General features: G+C 36.3%; 1 protein-coding gene across 7 annotated transcripts in view; it reads left to right on the forward strand.

The window, feature by feature from the left end:
• Jade3 (jade family PHD finger 3) overlaps positions 1–23,947 on the forward strand; it is a 138,147-nt gene that overhangs the window by 62,022 nt on the left and 52,178 nt on the right. For 3 of the 7 annotated variants that reach the window (XM_048796502.1, XM_048796501.1, XM_048796503.1), the window contains 4 exons: positions 1,391–1,458; positions 4,799–4,855; positions 5,603–5,682; positions 8,710–8,829. In XM_048796502.1, coding sequence (XP_048652459.1) covers positions 4,810–4,855; positions 5,603–5,682; positions 8,710–8,829 — 246 coding nt within the window. In that variant the 5' untranslated portion in view covers positions 1,391–1,458; positions 4,799–4,809. Of the gene's footprint in view, positions 1–1,390; positions 1,459–4,792; positions 4,856–5,602; positions 5,683–8,709; positions 8,830–23,947 lie in introns of those variants that run through there. The other 4 variants (XM_048796505.1, XM_048796504.1, XM_048796506.1 and 1 more) reach the window with 3 other exon arrangements.

The raw sequence follows: 23,947 nt of genomic DNA on the forward strand, positions 1-23,947 counted from the left end.
GCCCTTTTTTTTTTTTTTTTTTTTTTTTATTTTGAGACAGGGTCTCTTTAAGTTGCCCAGGCAGGCCTTGGTCTTTTGATCCTCCTGCCTCCATCTCCTGAGTAGGGGTTATAAGCATTCAGTAAGTACCATGGTTGGCTTAAATAGATATTTTTTAAATATTTTTTAGTTGTAGGTGGACATAATACCTTTTTATTTTATTTATGTGGTGCTGAGGTTCGAACCCAGGGCCTTACACATGCGAGATGAGTGCTCTACTGCTGAGCCACAGCTACAGCCCTTTAAATAGATATTTTTGAAAAGCTCCCTTTAGTGGGTCTTGGTGGCACACACCTATAATCACAGAGACTTGGGAGGCTGGGGTAAAGTATCACAAGTTCGAGGCCAGCCTCTGCTATATAGCAAAAATTCTGCCTCAGAGTAAAAACTAAAAAGGACTGAGGGTGTACCTTAGTGGTAGAGTACACCTGGGTTCAATCTCCAGTACTGAAAGAAAAAGAAAAAGCAAAGCTCCTTGTTCCCACATTTTTATTGGCACATTATAATTTTACATAATAGTGGGATTTGTTGTTAAATATTCATGCATGCACACAATATAACAATATATTTTGGCCAATATCAATTCCCAACACTCCCCCCATTTTTCCCATCCTCCCACCTCCTGGTAAGAAAAACACCTTTTAATAATACTTAGGATTTTAAATCTTTGGAAAAGATATTTATCTGGAAAGTTTGCATATGTAGATCATCCCTTATAATATTAGGCAAATGAAGTGCTACTGTAAGTAGATTTATACATTTAGTAGGAAATAGAAAATATATTACTTTTATTTCTGTTTAAATTTCTGTATCGATTGTGACTTTAAAAAAATTTTTTTTGTTACCAGACATTGAACCCAGGAGCACTTAACCACTGAGCCACATTCCCACCCTTTTTAAAAGAATTTTTATTTTAAGACAGGGTCTCACTAAGTTCCTTAGGACTTTACCCTCCTAAGCTGCTGGGATTGCAGATGTGTGCCACCATACCCAACTCATTGTGACTTTAAATTGTACATCACTAGCCCAGCATGGTGGCAAGAATCTGTAATCCCAGCTACTTGGGAGGCTGAGACAGAAGGATAGCAAGTTGGAAGCCAGCATTGGCAATTTAGTGAGGCCTGTATCAAGATAAAAAAATTTTTTAAAGGGTTGGGAATATAGCTCAGTGGTAGAGTACTCCTGGGCTCAATCCTCAGTACCTCAAAAAATAAAAATAAATAAATTATACATTACTTTTTGATAAGAATTATTTTGTTGTTGTAATAGCATTTATTGAGATATAAGTCTTATACTACATAGTTCACTGACTTATAAGTATACAACTCAGTGATTTTTAATATATTCACAGAAACGTGCAACCATCATCACAGAGCCTTCTGGCTTCCGTCATTTCTGATTTCTTATTGGGGTTCTTTTGTAAGTGGAAAATTTTTTTTCCCTTTCTTGCTTTCCAATATTTTTTCCTTGTGTTTGGCTTTCAACAGATTTTACTGTGGTATTTGTAAATCTCTGCATTTATTCTACTTGGAGTTTGTCCAGTGCCCTATGTATGTAAATTAATATTTTTCATTGAGAAGGGTTTTTTAAATATTTTTAGTTGATTATACATATACAGTGCCTTTCCTTTGTTTATATGATGCTGAGGATCAAACCCTCACACGTGCTAGGCAAGTGCTCTGCCACTGAGCTACAACTCCAGCCCTGAGAAATTTTTCAAATGTATTTTTTCTGCTCCTTTTTTCCTCTCCTTCTGGTACTTATCTTATATATACAATATGTTTAATGGTGTCCCACATTTCTCTGAGGCTCTGTTAATTTTTCTCCACCTCTTTTTCTCTCTAAAATTCACACAATCTCTATTGATAAACTATTTCAAGTTCACCAATTCTTTTTTCTTTCAGTTTAAGACTACTTTTGAAGCCCTTTAGTGGATTTTCACTAATTGTAGTTCTCAACACTAAAATTTCTGTTGGATTCTTTTTTATAATTCTTGATATTCTCTGTTTGACCAAAGCATTAACATTGTGCTTTCCTTTACTTATTTGGTGGAGGTGGGGTGTTGCTTTTCTGCAATATTGAGGATTGAACCCAAGGCCTTGTGCATGCTAGGCAAACACTGAAGTGCATCCCCAGCCCTGTTTACTTTGAGACAGTTTCTTGCTAAGTTCCAGACTGGCCTCAAATTTTCAATTCTCCTACCTCAGATTCCTGAGTAGCTTGGATTTCAGGCATGGTTTTCTTTAGTTCTTTGAGTATATTTACATGATTAATTTGAACTCTGAAGTCTGTGCTTATTAATTCCAACATATGGTTGCTTTCACAGGCAGTTTCTGTTGCTTGTTTGTTTTTTTTGTTTTGTTTTGTTTTGTTTTGTATTTTGCTAGTGTTTGGGTCATACTCTTATGCTTCTTAAAATGTTTCACCATTTTTTTTGTTGGAAACTGAATGTTTTAGATAATATAGTAACTCTTGGCACTGACCCCCACACACGGTTCTTTATTGTTATTTGCTTATTTCCTTCTGTAGTGATTGGCTAAATTCTTGTATTGAAATCTATTTATTCAACTCCCACCCCTGGCCTGCAGTGTGAAGCCTCTGTTGTTTCTCAAGGGCACAAACTCCATATGTTCACAGTCACCTGGGGTGACAGTGGTTTTTAACAGGGCTCCTTTTAGTTGTCTTTCTGACCATACCCAGCTTTTAAATTCCACTAATTGCTCCTATTGTTCTATTGTTTTTAATAATGTCCTGGGGTATAAATTGCCACATGAATTTATCCAATCAAATTAGGCCTCCTTTAAAGGGATAATTGCAAAGACCAGTGTTTGAGTTTTTTTCTGAAGCTAGGGCCTAGTTCAGTGGTCTAGTGCTTGTCTAGCATGTATAAAGCTCAAGGGGTACAATCCCAGCACCACGAAGAGAGAGAGGGATGTTTCTTCTGATTTTCTGTGGCTTCTCCCTGCTATCTCTGCTTGGTTATCTGTTGTATAGTAGTCAGCTGCAGATGAAGTCAGTTCCATTGATGATAGAATTGTAGCCCTCTCTGTATGACCTGCCTCTCCCTAGGAAGTATCTCTGAGCTTAGATAACATGGAATGGGGACAACATTGTGCCTTCCCTCTGAGGCGCATGGCAACCTCAGGTCTCCTAGGTTTGCCTTTCCTAGTGCAGAACCCCAACCCCACAAGCTAGGGCCAGAGTAATCAAGGCCTCAGCATTCTGGGTGGCACCACACTAAAAATAGCCTCCATCTCATGAGTGGGAACTATGTGGAAGAAAAAGCCCTTACCTCTCAGCCACACTTACCTGGAACTTAGCTTCAGCAGCATCTAGCTAAAAACAGAATAAGAAGTGCTGACATCTGGTTCTCCCAGCAAGTAAGGCTGCCAGCTGGGAGCTAAGGGAGAGTGAGCCCTATGTAGCTGCACCAATCTCACAAAACCTGTGCTGGGAAGAGAGACAGAGGGAATGGGTCTAGGTCCATATACCACAGATTCCCATTTTATTTACAGAGTTTTAGTAGATCTTCTTGAATAAATGCTTCTTCATTTGCTGTATGTGTTTAGGATCACTTCTAGAGACTAAATGATTGGTTTGGGGGGGGTTGTTATTTAATTGAAAGAATTTTCACCAGTTTCACTGCAGTGTGAGTCTACAGAGCTCCTTACACTGTCATGCCAGAAGTAGAACTCTAAGCTGTTTAACATACTGTCTTGTTGATGTATTCATAATTGCTCAAAGTGGTCATGTACTGGTATTACTACCTCCTCCATAGTGTATATGAGTGACTCTAAGGTACTATCCCTGATCATTATTCCCTGTAGAACTGGGATAGCCCTTAGTAACATTTTGTAGCACTGTCACTGTCTTTTTTAGTTTATATTGTATTTTCAACATTTTGTGAGTTGAAGTGTCAGTATCTTCTTTTTTCATATACTGCAGTGCCATTGTTTTCCCAGAAGGGTGAAATCTCCTTTATCTGTTACTGGCCACATTCTGGGAAGGACACTTGAACCACTAGAAGTTTTAGTCCAAAATATTCATTCTTCACAATATAGGAATTTTCTTTTTTAATATTTATTTTTTTAGTTTTAGGTGGACACAATATCTTTACTTTATTTTTATGTGGTGCTGAGAATCGAACCCAGTGCCTCATGCATGCTAGGCGAGCGCGCTACCACTTGAGCCACGTCCCCAGCCCCAGTATAGGAATTTTCTATAACATTCTTTACAATGTATGTATAGTTATAATTTTAGATTAGGCTACTTGTTTGGGAGATGAGGACAGAGAAAGGAAAAAAGTATAGGCAGAAAAAAAGAATGGTCATGCTTATTCATTCTTCAGCCAGCCATGTCTCATGCCTTTCAGCCTCAACCCTTGACAGTTCTGCTTTTATGTTTCCCTTCCTGCTCTTCCCTCGTTGGGATCTCTGTCTGAAGACAACCTCAGCTGCCCTTCTTTGTTTTGGTGACAATGGACACATCTGAGGCTCTAGCCAGCACTATACTACTTATCCTCTGTGGCTTGGGCTTCCTCCTAAGGCTAATGTGTGGCCTCACCTAGTCGTCCACACACTTTGTATTATAGGATTTGGTAGTATTTTTTCCCATTACTCTAGGCCATTTGAGAATATTCTTAATAGAAATCATTTACTTGGTGTGATTTTCCTGCTGCTACTTCTGGAATCTGTGGGATAGTGTTGACTGACCTCCCGTGTATATTGACTGCTTCATTCAGTATTGTTCTCTTTCCCAGGATGCTTCAGGATGAAACGCCATAAGACTCTCACCAGCAGTGACAGTTCAGACGAGTGTGAGTAGAACTGGCTGGCAACTAGTAACCATAATATCTATGCCCCTTGAGGATTTCTTCTTTGATTTGAGAATAAGCCATTTCATGTATCTTCTCATAGTTAAAAAAATAATATTTCTGGGAAGAAAAGTTCAGAGTCCCTTTTTCCTACTCATTTAAATTTCATTATAGATAGATAAATTAGGTGGAAGAGTCAGTTTTATATGGCATATAACATTGTTTTTTGCTTTTATTTTTCCTAAAAAGCAAAAGCCAAATATAATAATGCTGTAACAGAGTTTCTTTAGAAAAGAAAGTAAGTACAGGAGCATAAATTGTAAGCTCTGATTCTAATTGTAGCTAGGGTACTAAATGTTTGATTGTAGGTCATTGTTTATAAAGGCCCTAATACCAGCCTTTGGGGAAGTGCTTAAGGATACACAGAATATGTGCTCCATATTTTTAGTTTTTCCAGATACATTTTCTCTAGGCAATTCCAAAATACAATGAGGTGTAATTACACCAAATTGAATCTTTCCAGCCTTGGCATTATTGAAGTTTTTGCACTTGAGAAGGTCACCTATAAATGTTATTAAACTCCATTGTGAGACTCTCTTGGGTACAGTTATTTTATGTAGTAGTAAGAGATCTCTGTGGTCTTGTCTATCATATATTTCATAATTCTCTTGGATGGCATTTAGTTTTATGTCATTTAGTTACATTAGTGGGTAGTACATCTTAGTATTTTTTTCTAATTATCTTTTACAGGTCCTTCTACTTCCTTTACTCCTGGCCCAATGTATAGGAGCAAGTCAAAAAATCCAAAAGAACACAAGAAACCTGCTGAGGTGAGATAATATATTTAATTTTTAGACTTAAAAAAAACAGATAGCTACATCCTGCCTCATACAATATCCAGAATCTGAAGATGTGCAAAGTAAAGCATATGCCAGCAGATAAAGCTGTTTTCCAATGAGTTTGTTTATTTTCCAGAAAGATTCCATTTCCTTTCCTCTCTGAGAGAAAAATAATCTTTATACTGCTTTCATGTTTTTAAAAAAGAGAGAGAGAGAGAATTTTTTAATATTTATTTTTCAGTTTTTGGTGGACACAACATCTTTATTTTTTATTTTATGTGGTGCTGAGGATCGAACCCAGCGCCCTGCGCATGGCCCCACGCATGCCAGGCAAGCGTGTTACCGCTTGAACCACATCCCCAGCCCCCTGCTTTCATTTTTGGTAATGACAAGTGCCTGTCTTTAGAATATTCCTCTTCTTGTCAGAAAGTCAAAGAGACCCAGAGAACTGGGAAGGATCTCCTGACCTATGATTGAAAAGAGCTAGATTAGCAGGTGGGAGATGGTACAGGAAAGGAGAGGTTAGAAAGTTGTGGATGGAGAAGGAAAGGACCAAGAGGTCTGGAATCTGAGCTGTGGCCCTTGGAGCACTGCTGGTCCAGAAGAAAAAGGGGGGGGGGTCACTCCTTATGAGTCTGAGTCTGATCTTCTTCTGCCCCAAGGATAGCAAAGTGCCAGAATTACACTTGGACTTGGTAATGGTTTAGTGGATCATACAGACTTTCCTCTGTGATAATTAAATGATGAGAAGCTGATCTTGTGTATCTTCATTTATACTATGAGTGAACTTCTTGGCTATAAAGGAAAAGATATTGTATTAGTTATCTGTTGTTGCATTATACATTATACATGATCACAAAATTAGTAGCTTAAGAAGCAGCACTCATTCATTATCTCACTTTCTGTAGGTCAGGAACCTGGGCACATTATGACTACATTCTGTGTTCAGGATTTTTCAAAGCAGCAATCCCTGTGCTGATTAGGATATATTCTCATCTGGAAGCTGAACTAGAGAACAATTCACTTTCTTTTTTTTTTTTTTTTAAGAATTCACTTTCAAGCTCATTCAGATTGTTGGCAGAATTCCTCCTTAGAGCTGGAGGATTTAGATCTTTATTTTCCTGCTGGCTTTTGATGAAAAAAACCACTCAGTTCCTAAAGGCCACTTATAGTTTCTTGCCATGTGGCCTTCTCCATAGGAATTTTTACAATAAGGCAGTTTACTTTTTCAGAGCCAGCAAGTCTGCTAAGATGGAGTCTTATATAACATAATATAATCATGGAAGTGACATCCTATCACATTTGCTATATTCTATTGATTAGAAGCAAGTCACAGGTTTCACCCACACTTATGGAAAAGGAGAAACTCACTGAGGAGTACTGCTCCAGTGTATCCACCAGAAAGCATTTTGCCTTTCTCAGAGGTTACTTTTCATTTACTTACTTTGCTAGAGATCTGTCTAGGCACAATAGAATATTAGTGCATTTTCATGTGTCTGTGTCATACTAAAAAACTCAGGGAATATAATGCACATAAACAGGAAGTGGAAGAAACTCCTCACCTATTCAAAGGAGATTTTGACTATGGAGTGGTGATTTAAAACTTTGTTGCCTTTCCTTGTAGGACATAAAACAACTCAAGGACTTTGGATCTTGAGGCCTGTGGCCTCCAGATCAATGGGAATAACAGTCTTTTGTTGGAAGAATTGGGGAATCTGAGCTGTTAGAAGCAATTTTCTCATTTGTATTTTGCATTGTGTTATAAAAGGGAGAACCTGGTGATATTTCTATGACAAAACCAACCTTGGCATTAGAAGAACTTGATTCCATGTTCTGCTTTGCTTCATCCCTTTGAAATTATTTGTGTTATCAGCATTACATGATTATTATCAAACCTACCTCCCATAGCTAAATTTATTGAAGATTTTTGTACCAAGAGTTGTATAGTAGATCATCTAATAACAATTATATTGGGTTATCTACTATTATTGGATTATGCCCAAACTTGACACTTGCTGGATGTTTCTTCGAAATACTAATTCCAGACCAACTTTATCCTGTGGCACTAGTGCATTAATATTTACAAGGAAGGTGCCTGGGATCTAGTTTTTAAAATTGATATCAGATGATTTTCATGATAAAGTACCTGGGGAAATCATGCTTTTGTTGCATTCCCTTAATGGTATTAAAAAGTAGGTATTCTGTTTGCAGGTGATGAATCTGAGGCTTATAGAAGTTACTTATCCTGGGTCATCTGAATAAGAGCAGAGCCAGGCTTGGTGGTGCACACTTGTAATCCCAGATACTCCAGAGGTTGAGGCAAGAGGATCATAAGTTAAAGGCTAACCTTGGCAACTTAGCAAGACCCTGTCTCAGAATAAAAAATAAAAAGGATTGTACTGGGAATGTAGCTCAAAGGTAGTGCTTGCCTAGCATGCATAAAGCCCTGGGTTCAATCCCCAGCACCACAAACAAAGGAAAAGGAAAATAAAAAGGTTCAGGCATGTAGCTCAGTGGTAAAGCACTCCTGAGTTCAATGTCCACTATCGCAGGAAAAGAAGGAAAGAAAGAACAAATAAAAGAAAACTGAAATTTGGGTTTGGATTCACCCTGAATCCTGTCCTATTAGCCTAATCCTGTCCTAATATGCATTGAACAATTATGCAGGGCATAATAATTGTTTATATTTATTGAAACTTTGTCAGTTAAGAAATATGAGACAGCACCAATATTATCTTATGAATAGCTATAATAAAAGTTTCCATAATTAAGTGAGAGCAGAATTTGAAAATAGAACAGTTGCCTAGAATTGAACAAGGGCTGGGAACCCAGACAGGAAGGAGAACGTGGAAGGACTCTTGGTAAAAGAAGAGAAGTGGAAGTAAATGGGAAGCGGCAAAGGTGACAAGCACTTATTGCTGCCTTTATTTTTTTTTTCAGTACTGGGGATTGAACCCCAGGGGTGCTCTACCACTGAGCTACATCCCCAGCCCTTTTTTATTTTTTATTTCGAGACAGGATCTTGCTAAATTGCCTATGCTGGCTTCGAACTTGAGATCCTCGTGCCTCAGACTCCCGAATCGCTGGGATTACAGGCGTGCGTCACTGCGCCCGACAACAAGCATACACTGCTTACAGGTGAGGCTGAGGGCAGCCATCAAGGAATAGTTGGAACCACTGTGAATTCTTTCTTCCTATTTGCGTCTTAAAACAAAAACAATATCACCTTTTGTTGCTTTCTCAGAGTATCCATTTATGTGACATTTCTTTTCATTTTTTTTTTTTTCTTTTTAGGGGTGGGTGGTTAGTACTAGGGATTCAACCCAGGGGCTTATGCAAGGTATGCAAGGTAGGCAAGTGCTCTACCACTGAGCTACATACCCAGCCCTTTTATTTTTTATTTTAAAACAGGTCTCCCTAAATTTCCCATACTACCTTCGAACTTGTGATCCCCCTGCCTCACTCTCCCAAGTAACTGGGATTATATGATGCACCCCATGCCCATCTATTTCACATTTCTATTAGCAAAGTATCACTTTTCTGTTCAAATCTGACTTTCTAGGTTCTACTTGCTGTTCCCATTTGTTTCAAACAATTGTTATAAAGCTCACTTAAGAAATGTAAATAACTTTCTTTCATGTGCAAACAGGGACAAAACTAAATCAGACTGCATTTATTTTGTTTGGTAGCCTGGATGAATTCTTCAAGGGCTACCTTAATTTAGACTTCAAAATACAACCCAAACAAACCCTGATAAAAGAAAACATATCACACTTTGAAAAGCAAATAAAGATATTTGCTTAACATAGTGCACTTTTCTGGTATTATCATTCATCTTTTATATCAGTTTCCACTTGTCTGGAATACTTAGGGGCATTGAGAATTAGTAACCTATCCTCTTTTACTTGATAGTTTTGAAAAACATACTTTTATCATCTAAACATTAGTGGTCGTGTAGATTTAGCCACATGTTTTTTTTCTAATAATCTTCCTATTTGGGGATTTTAAATTTACAGAAAAGATGCAGAGATAGTATTGAGAGTTCATGTATAGCCCACATTGGATTTCCTTTTCCCTGAATGTTAACTAACATCTTACATTACTGTAGTACATTTGTCAAAACTAAAAAAGCCAGTTTGTTGAAATGAACCCAACTTTTTGTATAACCATTAAGCACTAATTTTAAAAATCATCCTCAAAAAAACTAAAAAAGTCAGTAAAATGCATTAATATTAACTAAACTCCAAGCTTTGGGGGATTTTTGTCAGTTTTTTCCACTAATATTCCAGTATTCAGTCCAGGGTACAACATTACATTTAGTTATCATGTCTTCTCAGTTTTCTCTGGATTGTGACAGTTTCTGAGTTTTTCCCTGTTTTACATTACTTAGACAGTCTTGAACAGTACTATTGAGTATCCTGTAGAATTTTCCCCAGTCTGTCTTTGTCTGATGTTTGTTTTACAATGAGACTATAATTAAGGTTTGGGAGAAGAATACAACAGAGGTCAAGTATCCTTCTCATTGTATTATATAAAGGGCTTATCATTTGGTTAAGGTAATATTTATGAGGTTTCTCCATTGTAAAGTTCTTCTTTTTCCCTTTCCTATTTGTTCTTTGAAAGCAAGTCACCAAGGGTGACCTACTCAGACCCAGTGATGATTTTGGGCAAGGATTAAGCTTTACTTCTTGAAGGGAAGAGTTAGTTAGCATATATTATTTGATAATATTATATAAAGAAGTTTTATGTCTTCTTCCTGGTTTTAAAAAAATTATTTATTTATTTATATCCATATGGGATCACATATATTTTACTTTATACTTCAGGGCATATGAGCTGGGAATATAGCTCAGTTGGTAGAGCGCTTGCCTCACATGCACAAGACCCTGGGTTCAATCCCCAGGACCACAAAAAAAAAAAAATCTACTTCACGGCATAACCCAATACTACATACTTTATTGTGCTGCTAAAATTGTTCTAAAGTCAGTGAAACCATCTCTATAATTTTTCTCTTTTTAATTCCATTAATTTTCATTCTTTTTTAATATTTATTTTTTTAGGTGTAGATGGACACAATACAATGCCTTTATTTTTATGTGGTGCTGAGGATTGAACCCATCTGGCCTGTGCTAGGCAAGCGCTCTACTGCTGAGCCACAATCCCAGTCCCATCATTCTTTTTTAAAACAACATTTATTATTTGAGCTAGTCCCAAAGTCAAAGGTCGAATGCTTTCTCTGATATGTGAAAGCTAATCCAAAATAAGGTGGGGGACTTAAAAAAGAATAGAAGAAATATAAGTGGAGTATACAAAGGGGAATGAGGGGAAGGGAGGAGGGATAAAATAGGAAAAGACAGAGGAATAAATATGACTAACTTTCCTATGCATATATATGAATATACCATTGTGAATCTCACTTGTGTACATCCACAAGACACTAATTTTAAAAAACTTTTAAGTGAATAGCAAAAAGATCAGCAGAAGGAAGAGAATAGAGGGAGGGAGGAGGGAAGGGAAAGGGTAAGTACTGAGGACTAAATTAGAACAAATTATATTCTATGCTTTTATAATTACATCAAAATGAATCTTATTGTTATGTCCAGCTAAAAAGGACCAATGATATTTTTTTTAAATTTTTATTATTTGACTTTTCCAAACTTTTTGCTGTAGTTTTTTCTTTTTTCTTTCTTTTTGGGGTTTGGGACTGGAGATTGAACTCAGGGCCAAGCACATGCTAGGTAAGTGCTCTATCACTGAGCTACCATTACATCCCCAGCCATGATTTCTGTTCTTATTTTTATTATTTTCTTCTTCTTGATCTAGGTTTATTTTGCTCTTTTTCTAGATTCTTGAGGTGGATGCTTAGGTTTTGCTTTCATTTTTGTTGTTGTTTTGTCCAGGGTGTTTTTGTTGTTGTTGTTGTTGTTTTGGTACTGGGAATTGAACCCAGGGTCACTTTAATACTGAGCTACACCCCAGCCCTTTTTATTTTTTATTTCAAAACAGGATCTTGCTGAGGCTGGCCTTTCCTGCCTCAGACTCCCAAGTAACTGGGATTACAGGTGTGTGCCACCATGCCCTGCTTACATTACTAATTTGAAATTTTTCCTCTTCTCTGATATAAGAATTTTAGTTCTATCAAATATCCCTTAAATGCCATTTTAGCTGCATCCCACTAATTTTGATGTTTATATTCATTAAGTTTAGAGTATTTTTTTATTTTCCTCAAAACTTCTTTGACCCATGGATTATTTAGAAATATGTTGTTTCATTCCCAAGTGACTTTCCTGCTTTCTTTTTTTAATTTTTTTAAATTTATTTCTTACATACATGACAATAGTGGAGTGCATTACATTTATAATTATCCATCCACAGCACAATTTTTTGTAACTCTGTATATAGAGTTTGTTCACACCAAATTTTGCCATTATACATGAGCTCTCTTATTTTTTGGCATACAATTCTTAATATACCTTTATGCCACCATTTTTCATATCTCTGTTTGTATATAAGGTATGTTGACCCCAAATTCACATCTTCATACATGTATTTTGTATAATGATGACCCTCTCCTTCCATCATCCTGCTGTCTTTCTATTACTGATTTCTAATTTTATTTTATTATTTCCAGACAATAGTCTAGGATTTCACTTCTTTTACATTTGTCAAGGTTTGTTTTTTTTTTTGTTTGTTTGTTTGTTTTTTGTTTTTTAAAGAGAGAGAGAGAGAGAGAATTTTTTTAGTGTTTATTTTTTTTTTTTAGTTTTTGGTGGACACAACATCTTTGTTTGTATGTGGTGCTGAGGATCAAACCCGGGCTGCATGCATGCCAGGCGGGCGCTACCGCTTGAGCCACATCCCCAGCCCGTCAAGGTTTGTTTTATAGCCCAAAATATTTTTTATCTTGGTGAATGTTCTGTGAATACCCAGAAGGAATGTATATTCTGCTGTTCTTGGGTCCTGTTGATTGATCACATTCTTCTGTATCCTTACTGATTTTCTACCTAGTTATTTTATTAATTGTTCAGAGAGTACTATAGAAGTCTCCAATTGTAATTTTGGATTTATCTATTTCTTCTCCCAGTTCTATCAGTTTTGTTTTATGTATTTTGAAGCTCTATTGTTAGATGCATATATAAATTGATCCTTTTATAATATAATGTCCTTCTTTGTCTTTGGTAATTCTGTTTGCTATGAAGTCTTCACTATTTAATATTAATATGGTTTCTTGATTTTTTCTGATTCATGTTTATATGGTATATTTTTCCATTCTACTTTTGATCTATATAATGATTATATTTGAAGTGAGTTTCTCATAGAGTTGGGTTGTTTTTTAAATTCACTCTCTTGCTGTCTTATAATTGTATTTAAACCATAACTTTTGGTATGATTTGGCTTAAATATGTCATTTTACTGTTTGTTTTCTATTTGCTCTCTGTTGATTGTTGTTGCTCCTATTTTATTTTTTCTCTTCTTATGGGTGATTTGAATAGGTTTTTTAATCCCGTGTTGATTTATCTATAGCAATTTTGAATGTATATCTCTATATAGATGTTAGTGATTGCTTTTGGGTTTTTTTTATATTTTTTTATTGGTTGTTCAAAACATTACAAAGCTCATGACATATCATCTTTCATACATTTGACTCAATTGGGTTATGAACTCCCATTTTTATCCCAAATACAAATTGCAGAATCACATCTGTTACACACTCACATTTTTACATAATGGCATATTAGTGACTGTTGTATTCTGCTACCTTTCCTATCCCCTACTATCCCCCCTCCCCTCCCCTCCCATCATCCCTCTCTACCTCATAGTGATTGCTTTTGGTGTTATCTTTTAGATACATAACATCAGTCTATTGATTTCTACATTTTACCATTTTGAGTGAAATATGGAAATCTTACCATTTATATGTATTTATTTGCCCTTCCCACCTTTATAATATGAAATTGTCTTGTGTTTTGTTTTCTCTTACATTGAGAACCACATTAGACAATGTTATATTTTTTTCAGTCATCAAACTTTAGAAAACTCAATAGGATAGTCTGCTGTATTCACCTGTATCTGTATTCTTGCTTTATTCCTGATGTTTCAATTTTCCTTTTTTTGTTCATGCCCTTTCTGCTTAAAGAACTTCTTTGGTCATTTGTTTAGGGTAGTGTTAAATTCTCTTTTTTTTTTCCTTATCTGAGGATGTCCTAATTTCACCTTCTTTCCTGAATGATATTCTTGCTTGATAAAGAATCGTGGTTTGACAGTAATTTTCTTTCAACACTTGAAAAGTGTTCTGCTCCTTCCCTCTAGCCTCCATGGTTTCAGAAGAGAAATTTGATCTTGTTCAAATAGTTGTTCCACTCTAGGTAACTAGTCATTGATTTTTCTTGTGCTTTCAAGAGTTTTGTCTTTTGTTTTCAAAACTTAGATTATGATGGATGGATTTATTTTCGCTTATACTGTTTGAAGTTTGGGCAGCTTCTTGAATCTAGAAATTTATATCTTCTGCAAAGTTTGAGAAACTTTTAGCCATTATTTCTTTGAATATTCTTCAATTTCACCTTATTTCTTCTTTCCTTTTGGGACTTAAGTTGCATGAATGTCAGATATTTTGTTGTTTTCCCACAGGTCCTTCAGATTACTTTCATTTTTTCACTGTATATTCTTTCTATTATCAGATTAAGTAATTTCTCTTGTTCACTGGTTCTTTCTTTTGTTAATTCCGTTGTCTGATTGAGCCTATCCCAAGAGCTTGTTTCAGTTATTGTATTATTCCATTCTAAAATTTTCATTTATTCTTTATATCCTCTATTCCTTTGATGAAGGTTTATATTTTTGTTTCAGAAGTGTAATGTCTCACTAAAGCATAATTATCATAGATGCTGTAAAATCCTTGTCACATAATTCTAACATCTGTGTCCTCTTGATGTTTATGTCTATTGATTGTCTTTTCTCATTCTTAGTTCTTAGCCTGATGAGTGATTTTCTATTGTACCCTGAACTTTTTTGGTATTAGGTTGTGAAACAGGAATCCTTTGTTTAAAACTTCTGTTTTAGCAAGCCTCTGCTATAACCAGGCCAGTGTGAAAGAAGAGGTGTTGATCTTTAGTACCAGTTGTGGAATTCCTAGGTCCTCCACCTTGCTTCTCTTATCTCTCTAGGAAATGGGGGATCCCATTACTACTTGGTTAGGATAGAAATCCATATATGGTTGCCTCTACTGATAGTGGGGTGTGTGGTGATGGTCAGGGGTACCACATTATTGATATTTAGGGGTGATGGCCCAGGGTCCCTACCCAGTCTCTGCTAATACCACTTTAAGGAGGAGGTGGAGGAGGCCCCTAACTCTTGCTGGGTGATAGTGGATATCAAGGCCTTTCAGTTGGTGTCCATCAATACCACAATCACTCTTTAAAAATTTTTAATATCTTTTGTAGAAACATAATTCTCATAGTGTGTAGTTCACATATTTAAAGTATATAGTTCAGTGGATTTTAGTATATTTGCAGTTATATAACAATTACCACAATCTAAATTTAGTACATTTTTATGACCTCGGACAGAAACCCCCAACCCATTAGTAGTTACTCCCCAGTGTCCCTGTGCCCAGCGTCTGGCAGCCACAGATCTACTTAAGTAGATCTGTGGATTTGCCTATTCTAGACATTTCCTATAGATGGAATCATACAATATGTTGTCTTTTTGTTTCATTTAGCATAATATTTTCCAGGTTCATCCATGTTGTAGCATGTATCAGTATTTCATTTTTTTTCACAACCAAATGACATTACAAAGTGTGAATATACCATGTTTTGTTTATCCATTCATCAATTGATGGATGTTTGGGTTGTTCCACTTTTTAGCTATTATGAATAATTCTGCTATGAACATTCACATACAAGTTTTTATGTAAAGATATTATCAGTTGTCTTGGGTATATTATACCCAGGAGTTGAATTGTTGGATCATGTCACTCTGTTTAACCATTCGAGGAACTGCCAGGTTCTTTTCTAGAGTCTTTATGTGTTTTCCTCAGATAGATCCTGTCTCTGGCAGCACTCCCAGCTATTAGCCACTGTTATTATCACTGCAGGCTTTAGCATGGTGGTAGGGTCTGGGGGAGGGGCAGCATTCTCTGATCTTCTGATTATGCCTCAGGCTATGGATTGCATAGTGGCCTTCTGTCTGGCTTTGCAGGGAGGTGGTCTTTATCCTTACAGCATTTTGCACCTTCCCCTATTAAGTACCTTCTGGTACTCTCTATTCTTTGTCCTTGAGATTCTCCCCAGGGAGGGCCTTTTTCTCCTTAGGTAACAGAGAGGCAGAGGCTGAATGCTTTTCTCTTTCCCCCAGCCAAAGTGAAATTACAACATTGTCCTCACTTGGTGTCCTTTCCCCAGAGATGAAGCCGTTTGTTCAGTAAGGGGGGCAGGGTACTAAGCACCAGGGACCCAGACAGCACCAATCAGGTAGCTTACTCCAGTTCCTCCTCCTCTACCCCATCTTCCCTGTGTGAACCTGATTGCGTTCCTGGAGAAAAAGCTTGCAAGAGGATGGGAACCCCCTATGACTGGTCCCCTAGTCCCCAGGAAATTCTTACTCTGATAATAGTTCCCACTTGTCCTCCAGTGATTCATCAGAATTTCTAAATGTCCCTGCTTTGGCTTCCCCACATAAGCAAATGCTCTGTCCTGTGTCTCCCTACAGAGGCCTGTCTCTCTTTAAGGTGACCATTTGCAAGTGGCTATTTCTCTGGCAGATTTGTGAAAAGATGTTAATTTACTGCCTGTCTCGTCATTTTCTTGTGAAAAATGGGAGTTTCTTTTTTCCATCTCTCTACAGGTCTGAGATGATATTGGAAGTCTTGTATCTTACATTTTTACTGGGAGTTAGTCATTGAAATATAATATAAGTTATAAGTTATCTTTTATGTTGGGTCTTAATTGGCTGCATTAATAGGTACATATTTTCTTTGATAGTGCACAGTGAGATTTCTATGTATGCCTTCCCCTGATTTATTCTCTAGGGAAGAGTTTGCTGGGGGTGTGTGAATCCCACACATGTGGTTCAGGGAATACAGAAAACCCAGCAAAAAAAAAATTGTGCTTAAAACTCTGAAAATTCTGAATACCTTCTTAAAGTTATATAAAATTTTAAGGGTATGTTCTTATGTGAATTTTATTAGTAATTAGTTAGTTTAGTTAGTAATTAGTTAATTTAGCTAATAATTACCATCTGATTCTCTAAAGGGCTCATACTCCCAAAGATATTTTTAAAAACATTTCCTTAGAAAAAGCACATAGAACTAGAACCAATTGGAACATATTAAAAAGTTTTCCATGCTTTCTCAAAAGCCAAGATATTTTTATCTAATATTAGTCTGGTCTGTAAAATACATTATCCTATCTTAAAGGTTTGACTATAGGCATACCATCTGTAGGCCTAGAGTCCCATTAATTTTTTATCTAAGACTTTCATAGCAATAAAGTGTAAGATCTTGAATTTTAATTCCACAGAGAATACTACATACCCTCAAGTAGAGCTTATATACATCATTTTGCCTGTATTTATAACATGCTTGATTAGTTTTCAGACCTACAGCAGATAAAAAGTACTAAGCTGCAAACGTACACATGTTGCACAAAAAAAAGGGACATTGAGAGAAGGGAGAATACCTTTCAGAGAAAACCTCAAATGTCATCTCCTATGTGAAAATTGCCCAAATCTCCAAGTCAGACTTGATTACTCCCCCTCCTCCATTACTAGGATACAAACACTTCTGTTTGGTATGAGTATGAGGTAAGGCAAGTAATTATTTAACTTACCTAAATAACCCCAAAATACAATGCTTTATAATCATTGGTGTTCCAGTTGGTATCAGCCCAAAGCCATCAAAAATGTTTATTCTTTTTTCTTTCATCTTCTTCTATTGTATTTTATTGGTACTGGGATTAAACCCAGGGGTTTGCACATGTTAGGTAAGTGCTATACTGTTGAAGTACATACCCAGCCTTTTGTTGTTGTTGTTTTAAGACAGGATCTCATTAAGTTACCTAAGCTGGCTTCAAACTTCTGATCTTGCCTCAGTCCTGCATAGCTGAGATTATAGATGTGTGCCACCTTTTTTGTTTTTTTTTTCTTTTTCTCTTTTTTCTTTTCTTTTTTTCTTCCTTTTTTCCCAGACTGTTTATAAGAAATATGAAAGCTGCTTTAAACTGGTTGAAAAATATTCCCATGAAAAATATTTATATGGTTTTTATAATTTTTAAATTTAGAAATTAATTTATCTTTGATTATTGGAAAAATTAATGTGAACTCAATGTCTTGATAGAAATGGGTATCCTTGTTATCATATAAGGAAAGGTTTTAAGGCTGGGCACAGTGGTGCATGCCTGTAATCCCAGCAACAGCTCAGGAGGCTGAGGCAGGAGGATGAGACTTCAAAGCCATGCTCAGAAATGTAGCAAGGCCCTAAGCAGCTTAGCAAGACCCTGTCTCTAAATAAAATATAAAAAAGGGTTGGGGATGTGGCTCAATGTTGAAGCACCCATAGGTTCAATCCCTGGTACCAAAAAAAAAAAAAAAAAGGCTGTCAGAGTTTTAAGCATGATATTCTTTGCTGGGTTTTCTCTGCTTCATATGGTTGATTGACTTACTTTAAGATTGTATAATTATAGTCAATTCCCTTTGATTAAATATAGTACCATGTTTTGTACTTGTAGCTGTTGTATACATTGGAGGGATCAAATTTATGTGATCAACATTGATCAGTCTCTCTGCTTTATTGACATGGACCAGACAGTGTTTCCCTTTGTGTCATACAGGAAGTAAATGTTTTGGCTTTTCCTCTGAAAAAATGTCACACAAACATTCAGACTAGCTGTGCTTTAAGAAATTGTCCACTGAGAGATGTTAATGAGAGTAATAAAAGAGAGTTGTCCATGAAGGGCATTTTCATTTTGTGGTTCTGGCAGGTTAAGCATTGATGTTCTAATTGAATTCATAGTGAGGCCTCCTTTGTTTCTGCAAGCATCTGAGAGGCCAGATGCACATGCAGTGTTGGACTTGGCATAGCTTCTGGACTGTATGTTAGCCTGTGAATCCCCTCTGACCATAAATGAGCAGTTATCTGTTAAGTACAAAGCCTTTTTGTTTCAGTATAGTTTGGGGAAACTACCAATGCATATAAAACAGGCACACAATTAAGAACTCTTAAACTTCTCAACTTCATTACCTAGAAATATCAGTGTCAACATTCAGCTCCCTCATTCATAATCTTTAACAACGAATGGCTATGTTTTATTTTGTGAAATTTCTGCATTATTTGTAGCCTCTAGAATGTAATGTTCTTGATAAGGCTCTTGCTTGGGAACCCTACAGCTTTCAAGCCAAGCCATCCCCATTTTAGTTGAGCTTCACTCAAATTTCTCTCTCACTGTATCAACAATTATTTTATAGACTAGATAGAAGAGCTGAGCTACATTTTTTATGCTTTTAGAAGGAATACTGAGATCATGTTAATAAAATAACTGCATCTAATATTTATTTAATGCAATTATGATGAGCCCAGTACCATACTAAATCCTTTACACAAGTTAACCCATTTAAACAACCCTGATGAGATGGGTATTATTATTATTCCCATCTTACAGATGAGTATACTGAGACAGAGAATTTAGAAAATTTAAAGCTATGAATTAGGGCTGGAGTTGTAGCTCAGTGGTAAAGTGTTTGCCTCACAATGCTGCAGTCTGGCTAGGCACAATCAGGAGCCACTTGTCAAAAGAAACTAACTTTATTTTTAGAACCACACACGCCAAACAAAACAACCTCTCAGGAAAAACCCTCAGAGCCCCAACTGCCACCACCAGCTTCCCACAAGCCTCTCTCTCCCTAACCAGCCTCTCTCCACCTCCTACAATCCTCCTGCTCTTGAGGCCGATTGGCTGGGTCATGTGGGCGGAGCCAAAAAAGTCCCCCAATGAGCAGCTCCATGGTCTGAAAGGGCAGGGAAACAGCCCAATAAGCATCACTGCAGAGGAGCCAATCAGCTAGATGTTGCTGGGGCCGCTGTGAGCCAATCATCAGGCGGCAGCTGGAAGTTTGCTGGCAGCTGGAAGTTTGCTGGGGCCCCTTCGGCTGTGGCTCTCAACATGTTTGCCTCACATGTGTGAGGCACTGGGTTCAATCCTCAGCAACACATTAAAAATAAATAAATAAAGGGTTTTTTTAAAAAGCTATTAAGTAGTGAAGCCAGTAGACCAATCCAGGTAACCTGTCCCACAGCTCATATTACTTTCTTGAAAAAATTTTTTGCTATATAAAACATTTGCCTTGTTCAAGCATCAAACCGTAAAACAAAACACAATTGGAAAGATCCAGTTTTTGTCTCTCCCCCTGTATGGTTTGAATGTATTCCCTAAAGTTAATGTGTTATAAATTTCATCCTCATTGCAAGTGTTGGGAGTTGGGCTTAATAAAAAGTGATTAGGTCATGCCCTCATGAATGGACTAATGTCATTGTCAAGAGAGTGAGTTATCATGAGAGTGGATTTGTTATAGAAATAAGTTACCCAAAAAAGATGCGGGGGGAAGGCATCCAGTGTTCTTTTGCTCTCACACCCACTTCTTACCCTACCTCCGTGGGATGATGCAGTATGAAGACCCTTACAAGATGCCAACACTGTGCTCTTAGAGCTCCTAGCTTCTAGAACCATGAGCTAAATAAATCACCCAGTCTCAAATATTCTGTTTATAATATAGCAGCAGAAAATAGACTAAGAAACTCCCTTTCCTGTTTTCTTCTCTACTGCAGATTTTTTTAAGTTTTTGGTTTGCCCTTTTATAGTTTCTTTATGAAAATATTTTCAAATATGTATATATGTGTATGCCACTGTATATGTATAAAACCTATATTGCTAACTAGGATGTGCTCTAGCTGTTTTGTTTGTATTCAATTTTAAAGTCTTTTAAAATGCCTTTTCTTTTCAGAAGCAGGTTCATGAGACCAGTCTGGTAAATATATTTCATATCATTTTGCAGATATCTTCCTGAGTGCTGAACTTACATTCCCACTTCTTCTTCACATTTTATATTCTGCTTCATGCTTGAGATTTTGACTCATACAGCAAGATAAGACAGACTCACACTCTGCCTTGAGTAAAAATGCTTCTCTAGAAAACTTGGATATGACACTGTTTGATCTGGCTAACTTGTAAAATTGAAATTGGGCTTATCATACAAGTCTGCTTTTATCCTAAAGAGGAAGGGAAAATTGTAGTAGTCATAGGATTTAGCTGTCATTTGCTTAAGAAAAACAGGTATGAATTTGTGTTCTACAGTTTGAGGTTTCCCAGACTTCACAGAGTGTCTGTTCCCTGGAGGTTTGGTATTTCTGAAGCCATGAACAGGGCCAGATGTCATTGGCCTCTGCTTTTATATCTGCCTATAGTCTTCAAGTTACACTTCCGTTTGGTAAATATGTATATTAGTTTCCTAGGGTACCTTAACAAATTGCTGGAAACTAGGTGGCTTAAAATGATGGGAATTTATTCTCTCACAGTTCTAAAAGCCAGAAGAACAAAGTTAGCCAGTCTGTACTCTCTCCAGAGTCTTTAGGAGAGATACCATTCTTTGCCTCTTCTAGCTTCTGGAAGCTGGTAGCATTCATTGATTTGTTGATCAGTGCATCACTCAATCACTGCCTCAGATTTCCCCCTGCCTTTTCCTTATATGGACACTTATCATTCCATTTAGAGTCCACCCAGATATCCCAGAATGATGTCTTCATCTCAAGATCCATAACTTAATAACATCTACAAAGACCCTTTTCCCAAATAAAGTAACATCCACAGGTTCTGGGAATTAAGATATAAACATACCTTTTGTGTATATCCATTCAACCCATTATTATATGTTTCTAGGCTACTCAGAAAACATTTTTATAGAACAGAAATTAATAAGCAGACATGTTAGTTGTTAAGATATGTCTCTTGTTTTGTGATTAGATGGTATGGCATTACTAAGCCCAAAGCATGATATTATAATTAGTTGATTTAGTTTGTAGAGTATCACTTGGAAAATAATGAAATATTTTGGGGTGTTAATAAATATTTGTCTTTCATAGTCTTTCCAGATCTAAGGTAGAATTTGCCACAGCACTGTCATTTTCCCAGACATTAGTTTAGTACAATTGTAAATTGCCATCACTACTTAACCACTGGCTCATTAACAGTAATTTATAGAAATAGATTGGAGTGTTCAGCATAATGATGAGTCAGTGTCTCCTGCTAGTCACTCAGAACACTGAGCTCTCTGCAGAACATGTTAAATGAATATGTCTGTGATTTACCCACTTAAACAAAGCATTATGTAATAAACCACCAGTGTTTGTTTCCTGTAGACTTAGATTTCTCCCTTTGCAGCACTCAGTTAACTTTAATTGGCCAGGATTCCTGGTAGGAAGGTCATTTTGTTGCCCCTTGGCCATTTACATGTTCAAGGTAGATTTCCTTCTCTACTTTGCTGTGGTCATATTTATTTTAAATCTTCCCTAAGTGAAATAAACAAGCATTTGCAGAGTTGTCCCCTGCAAAGTAGTAAATGAAATGATCTTTTATTCATTTAAATGGCATCATTTGATTATATGATAATTCAATCCTATATTGTGTGAAACGATATCAGTTTAAACAGAACTGCACTTCCTCAGAATTAATTGCTTTATTAGATCATACTCTGTGTTTCTACGTTCATGTTACATAGAACTTGGTGAGTGGGTCTCCTTAGAAAACCTTGATAAGCATTAAAGGCTAAAATGTTTGCTTGATAGCATCTCTTCCTTTGATTTTTCAGAAATGTGGACACATTTATCTTCAACCTGCAAGTATTAATGTTTTTTAATAGTAGAAATTAGTAAGTGAAGTATTTATCAATGCATACATGCTTCCATGTGAAAATGTATTCCCTTATTACTTAGATGTTAACTGGGCCATCATCACAGAAATCATTGCCAAGTTAGCTTAATAATCTATGATATACTCTCTTTCAGTTGCTGAAAAAACAGAATCAGAAAGCTGAGGCTTCTATGGCAGTTTAGTCACTCAGAGATCTGTGCAACCAGAGTATCAGTTATAGTCTGAATTGTAGCTCCGTACATACCCATTTGTCATTATCCCTACCTCTAACATTTGAACTTTCCACACAGTTATAGTTCCCTGGAAGGAGTGAATTTGGGGCTATCACTGTGAGCCTCTTGGCTGCCACAGTACATTTATTCCTATCTCCTTGCCCCTGAGGTATTCACTGATAGTGATAAAAACTGGTAAACCTGATAGTAAACAGTTAAAAAAGATGAGATTAAGGACATTTTTTAAATTTCTAAGTATAAAGATAACAACTAGAATGACACTACAAATTTTTAAAATATACATAAGGAATACAAAACTGGTAGACAAAGAAGTGTAGAAAATATAATATATATAATTTAAAATACGATAGAGTTAAAACCAAACAGATGAATCATACCAATAGATATGAATAGGCTTAACACTTATTAAAGAAAAGTATTTTCATGTGGCTCACAAAATGAGACCCCAACTGTATGATGTATATAACAGCATACCTAAAACACCTATTCAGAAAGGCTAAAAATATAAGAGATAGACAATAATATACCAGGAAAATGGAAATGAAAACATCAGGAGTAGTGACCCTGATATCAGACCAAGTAGAATTCAAGCCCCAAAGAAAAAGAAGGAGACATTTCAGTGCTAAAATCTAAAGTTCACCATGAAAATGTGCTTAGGAATATTTTTGCACTGAATAACACAGCAACTATCTTTATGAAACAGAATATACAGGTGATCCAAAAAACAGAGACATACTACTCATAGGAGACTTTAAAAGCACCTCTCAAAGTATCAGACAGATTAAGTAAACAAAAAAATAAATCAGCAACATAGGCAGGAAAGATCTGATGAAGATCTGTCCAGTTATATACCTTGATATTAGATACAACAGAAAATATGCTTTCTCACATGCTTATGATATATATACAAAATAAAATCAAATATTTTCATAAAGAAAACATCAGTAATTTCCATTATGTAGTAATATTATAAACAACATTGTTGTTTATAATATTATAAACCACACTACAGTAAAATCAACAGTTACTTAAAAAAAGAGATCCTTCCACATGGAAAGTTTTAAAACTTGTTAAAACAACTCTTAGGTGAAATGGTGAAATATAAACTGA

This window comes from Marmota marmota, unplaced genomic scaffold (genome assembly GCF_001458135.2).
Source record: "Marmota marmota marmota unplaced genomic scaffold, marMar, whole genome shotgun sequence".
NCBI classification, from domain to species: Eukaryota; Metazoa; Chordata; class Mammalia; order Rodentia; family Sciuridae; genus Marmota; species Marmota marmota.